This window comes from Rousettus aegyptiacus, unplaced genomic scaffold (genome assembly GCF_014176215.1).
Source record: "Rousettus aegyptiacus isolate mRouAeg1 unplaced genomic scaffold, mRouAeg1.p scaffold_m13_p_2, whole genome shotgun sequence".
Taxonomy (NCBI): Eukaryota; Metazoa; Chordata; class Mammalia; order Chiroptera; family Pteropodidae; genus Rousettus; species Rousettus aegyptiacus.
In genome coordinates, this window is record NW_023416295.1 from 127195827 (window position 1) to 127201826 (window position 6000).

At 35.7% G+C, this 6000-nt stretch overlaps 1 protein-coding gene across 1 annotated transcript; it reads right to left on the bottom strand.

Annotated features, from left to right (window-relative positions):
• Nucleotides 1-4805: 4805 nt before the first annotated feature.
• Nucleotides 4806-5756, bottom strand: LOC107505957 (olfactory receptor 10A7). The gene has a single exon (XM_016136386.2). The coding sequence runs from the start codon at nucleotides 5754-5756 to the stop codon at nucleotides 4806-4808; it is 951 nt and encodes a 316-aa protein (XP_015991872.1).
• Nucleotides 5757-6000: the final 244 nt, after the last annotated feature.

A 6000-nucleotide genomic window follows, 5' to 3' on the forward strand; every position in this document is an offset into this window, starting at 1 on the left:
CCAGCAATTTGGTATTTATTCTTGGCTTGCTACTGCATCACTCCAGCTTTTGCCTCCATCTTCACATGGCTGTCTTCCTATGGGTCTATGTATCTCTGCATATCTAAATCCCTCTCTCCTAATATAATGATCCTTAACTATAAGATTTAGGGCCCACTCTAACCTAGTATAACCTTATCTTAAACTGATTACATCTGTAAATGGCCCATTTATAAATATGCCTGTAGATATACATATATTTGCTTAACAGAGAAATCAAATGTCATGATTATCATTAGAAACATAAGCTTATAAATTCATAAAATATAAAAAATCCCAATCTATAAACAAGTATGTAAGAAAAAGTGGAAATGCCCATTAACATGAAAACTAAGCTTCCTTCACTTCCTTTTTGTCTTCCATATCTGTGTCCCCTTGCCAAACCCAAGGATTGCTTTTTTTAAACTTACATTTAAACTCCTTTTGAAAATCGGTCAAAGAAAACTCCTAACCCATCTCCCAATTGGTTTGCCGTTATAGTACACACACTGTGACTTATTGTCAAATTTTTGTATCATAATTTTAGACCTTCTCTTTTATAGATGATCAAAGTCCCAAATAGCCTTTATCTTCACCGAAGTCATCAAGATAGTTACTGAAAGAATCAGAAATAGCATGTAGATTTTTAATTTTATTTTATTTTCAGATTTCACTAATTTTATTTTTCTTCCAGTTTTATTGAAATATAAATGACATATAACAGTGCATAAGTTTAAGGTGTACAATATAATGTCTTGGGATACATATATTGTGAAATGATTACCACAAGTTTAGATAACATCCAACATGATTACAAAAACAAAAACATTTTTTCCTTGTGGTGAGAACTTTTAGAATGTACTCTCTTAACAACTTTCAGATATACTACACAGCAGCATGAACTGTAGCCACGGTGCTGTGCACTTCATCCCCAGGACTTCATTATCCTACAACTGGAAGGCTGTACCTTTTGACCACCTTGCTCCAATTCCCTAACCCATATCCCATACCTCTGGCAACCACAAATCTGATCTCTTTTAATACAAGTTTTTGTTTGTTTTTGTTTTTTAGATTCTACATATAAAATCACCTGATCTTTGTCTTTCTCTGTCTGACTTATTTCACTTAGTATAATGCTCTCAAGGTCCATCTAGGTTATTACAAATGACAGGATTTCCTTCTTTTTTATGGCTGAATCGTATTTCATTGTATATATACATACCACATTTTCCTTATCCATTCATCTATCATGAACACTTGGGTTTGTATGTGTCTTGGCTACTGTAAATAATGCTGCAATGAACATGGTGGTGAAGATATCTCTTCAACATGGTGATTTTGTTTCCTTTGGATATATACTCAGAATTGAAATTACTGGATCATATGGTGGTTCTATTTTTAATTTTTCGAATATCCTTTATACTGTTTTCCATAGTGGTTATAACAACTTACATTCCCACCAACAGTGCAAAAAGTTCCCTTTTCTTCACATCCACACCATTATTTGTTATCTTTTGTCTTTTTAAATTAAATTTATTGGGGTGACATTGGTTAATAAAATTATATAGGTGTAAAGTGTACAATTCTGAACACATCATCTATATATTGCATTGTGTGTTCACCATCCAACGGCAAATCTCCTTCCATCACCATATATTTGACCTTCTTTACCTTTTTCTACCTCCCCTAGTCCTCCTTTCTCTCTGATAACCACCATGTGCTTGTCTGTGTCTATGAGGTTTTTTTCGTTTTTTGCTGCTTACCGTTTTATATACTGCATGTGAGTGAAGTTGTATGATTCTTGACATTTTTCATCTGAATTATTTTGATATATAAAGTTATAAAAATTCATATACCTCTTGTCTTTTTAATGACAGTCATCCTAACAGGTATGAGATATTATCTCTTGTCTTTTTGATGATAGCTCCTAACAGGTATGAGGTGATACTCATTGTGGTTTTAATTTTCATTCCCCTAATGATTCATAATATTGAGCAACTTTTCATGTACCTGTGGTCATTTGACCCATGTCAAGAAGCTTTCTCCCTGTTTCCTTTCAGGAGTCTTATGGTCTCAGACCTTACATTTAAGTATTTAATCCATTTTGAGTTAATTTTTGTGAGTTGTATAACACAAAATTCTTGTTTTATTCTTTTACATGTGAATATACAATTCTCCCAGCACCATTTTTTGAAGACTATCTTTTCTCCATCAAGTATTCTTGGTTCCCTTTTCAAATATTAGTTGATGCATATGCATTTTTTTAAAACCAAGATTAGGTTTTTAAAAACTAAGATTAGTGTTTTTTACCATGCTTGATTTTGTGTTTTTCATACACGATTTTTGTTCAATTAAGATTAACAAAGTTGACTGACAAATTACCATATTTTTTTCTAGCAGACATTTTTCCACAGACATTTTGCCAATGGCTGTAGATAAAAAAAATAATCCAAATAATCTGAAAATAAAAAATGCCATTAAAGTTTTTGAGGCTACATCCAAAATCCCTTTAAAAAATTGTTTCTATATCCCTCCAGATGCCCCCCAAAACACACACAGGATATTCACATCTAATTTACGTTGAAGAGGGGTTTCTGCCTCTATATAACAATATATTCCATATATTCATGTATATGTAAAAATTTCTGAATCTAGATTTAGCATATTCTGTCTATAAGGCTTCTGTATGAGTCAGTATAATGAATTCAGTCAAATAACATTCATTTCCTGATCTGATTTTTATCCATTAAAATTCATGATTGAAAAAAAAAAATCCTGAAACTGACTCTTGATGATTTACACAGGAAAAATACTGAAGAGACTGAGAAGCACACCACATATAAAATGGGAAGGGAAATGCGAGAATGCCTAGAAGTCAGAACCACAGTGAAAATCCAAATTAATACTCCAGAATCAGTTGTGTAAACACATCAACGTCGCCACAACTAAAACCCTAACACCATTGCTTAACCATGTACTGGACACAGAACCACCACTGCCACTGCAGTCTCCCTTGACCCTGGACACTCGGAGACACTGGCCTCATGTGAATCCCCATTGTTCCCATTTCTTTGCATTGTTAAATCACAATTCAAAATCTGACTAGTTGAATTTAGGTTATATGCCCACAGACTAGGTGTAAGAGAGTCTAGTAAAATGTGTCTACCCTTTGCATCTTCTCTATGGGAAATGGTTCACGTCTTCCTCTAAGATGCATAAAATGCGGCTAAAAGATCAGTAAATAATCAGTTTCCTCCTTCTGAATATATGTCATTGTAATAGCACAATGAAACGCACCTGACTCTGCCACAAACCTGTGCAGAAATGATGGTTCATAGAGGATAAATTGTTACTGAGTACTGGATTCTGAATTCAAGTCTGTGGATTTAATTCCACAGTGAATCATTTTATGTAAATTTTATTCTCTACCTTGAAATCCACAGTAATCATTATCAATATTAAGTTATAATAAGGGATCCATTCAATATTTTCTGTCATTCTAATAATACTATCGAACACACAGTGTTTACTATGTATCAGATGCTCCCAGAGCTCTTTTTATGTATTGCTTATCTTATTCCATTCTATGTTTTACTATGCTAATTTATTAATTTATAGTAAGAATTTCTAAATGTGCATATATTTGCATTTTGCACCACTGATTTTGGCAATTGAGAATTTTGCTTTATCACTTTCAGTAATTCCAGAGTTTTCTTTGGGCAAATATTTTCATCATTGTTTTTATGGTGATATGAGTGACTTTTTGGTTGTAGTAAAACAATGTTTTGCAAGGAGTCCTTGTTAAGTTTTCAGTTCTACAGATTACTTCCCTGTATATGTCCCCATACTATTATTTAAAAGCAATTCTGGAAATATCTCCTCCAAATGTCCTTAAGTTTGAGTGTCAGAGGATGTCCTCAAAGGCCAAACCTAGTATGTCTAAAAGAAGAATTGACTAGATTATTTACATATTATTCAATCCTGTCACATATATGGGAACTGAGATAAGAAAAAGCAATCAATGTAGTTGATAGTTTAATGTAGCTTTAAAAAATCTATCTTTGGTTTACTTCAGTGTAACTCTAGTCAAATTAGCGAATCCGATCCAATATATAGCATTGCTTTATATTTATATCTTAACATGCAGTAAATAAAACTACCCTAAAGGAGTTTTAAATTAGAAGTCACTTAAAACACATTTCATGACTAATCTTTGCATCATATTAGCTGGAGAATATACAGTGGTTTGTGCAGGGTATTTTTATTTACCCTCCATAACTTTTTATTCCTGATCTGTGCCCCAGAAGGCTGTCTTTTATGTAATGCACTAACGGACATTCATGCCTTCTGTCTTAGATTTAGTTCGAATGAGCACAGGCACCAGTGGATCTAAGAGAGCCAAACAAGGCTTGAGTGACTGCCTTCCTCTACTAAAGAACAGAGTTCCCAGTGGGTGGCTTTTTCTTATAGTTTTAGCATTTACCAGGTTTCACGTTAAACTTCTCCTTGCCCCTTCAGGTCAAAAGATATGGGATTGCCATCATCTGAGCTGTGTGACAATGACCCAACTCTGCCCCCAATCTGGAAGGAGTCCCCTCATAAAGATTCTCTCAGTTGTCCCAATTCGAGAGCACCATCTGTTTCTTGCTGAGACTCAAACCGAACACCAAGATTCAACCATCACAGTGACACCAACAAAATAAGAGCAAATGTCCTCCTCCTTTTAAGCTTTTGTTTGTGGGTTCTGCGGCCCCTACTTTGTTTAGAAACACACTAGATGACAGAACTCAAAACACATCTAACTTCTGCAAGACTTTTCGAGTAAATGTCCTCTTGACTGCCCCCTTCACCTCGTTGTTCCTTAGGCTATAGATGATGGGGTTTAACATAGGAGTGATGACAGTGTAAGACAATGACACTAGCTTCTTGCTCTCAGGGGACTGGCTGGATTTGGGCCGTAGGTACGTCAAGCTGGCTGTTCCATAGAAAAGGGATACCACGATGAGATGCGATGAACAAGTGGAGAATGCCTTCTGGCGACCAGTAGCAGAGGGCATCCTCAGGATGGTTGCGATAATGCGGGTGTAGGAAACCAAAATTAGGGAAAAGGGAAACATAATAAATAGTAATGTGGAAGCAAGTGCTTGCATTTCATACATGGTTGTATCCTGAGTGACTAGTTTCAACACTGGGGGACCATCACAAAAAAAGTGGTCTACGGTGTTTGGTCCACAGAAAGGAAGGGCCATCATCCAAGCTGTCTGTAGCATAGAGACAGGAACACCAGACATCCAAGAGCCCACAGCCATCCACAAGCATAAAGACCTATTCATTATGACTGAATAACGGAGAGGATCACAGATGGCCACAAAGCGATCATAAGCCATCATAGAGAGTAGGAAACATTCAGAGCTGCCAAAGAAGAAGAAGAAGTACATCTGGGTACCACAGCCTACAAAAGAGATCATTTTCCTTGGGGACACTAGATCTACCAACATCTTCGGCACCATAACTAAAGTGAAACATACTTCAAGAAGTGATAGGTTTCGAAGGAAAAAGTACATGGGTGTTTGAAGAACAGGATCCACACTGGTAACCGTGACAATAAGGAAGTTGCCCAACAAAGTGACTGTGTAGATGACCAGGAACAAAATAAAAAGGGAAACTTGCATCTCAGGGTTGTTTGTAAAACCAAGAAGAATAAATTCAGTGACTCTGGTGTGATTTTCACAAATCATATTTTAGGCCTGTTTCTAAGAATCAATGTACGTACATCAAAGATATCTCAAAAAAATTAATAAAATCCATAAATGCATCTCTGCTTTCAGTCATCTTACCATTCTATCTCTCGGAAGCAGAGGGAATGTTTACAATAAGAGAAAACCAAAGGAAAATCAGTATTTTGCATGAATCCTACTGATTGCTTATCACCTAGGCGCAGTTCTCTCAGCAGTGGTCATCGTCTGAAGCTCACATTCTTCA

Excerpts from the sequence above, each read along its gene's own strand:
- LOC107505957 (XM_016136386.2), bottom strand. The coding sequence starts at position 5,756 with ATGATTTGTGAAAATCACACCAGAGTCACTGAATTTATTCTTCTTGGT.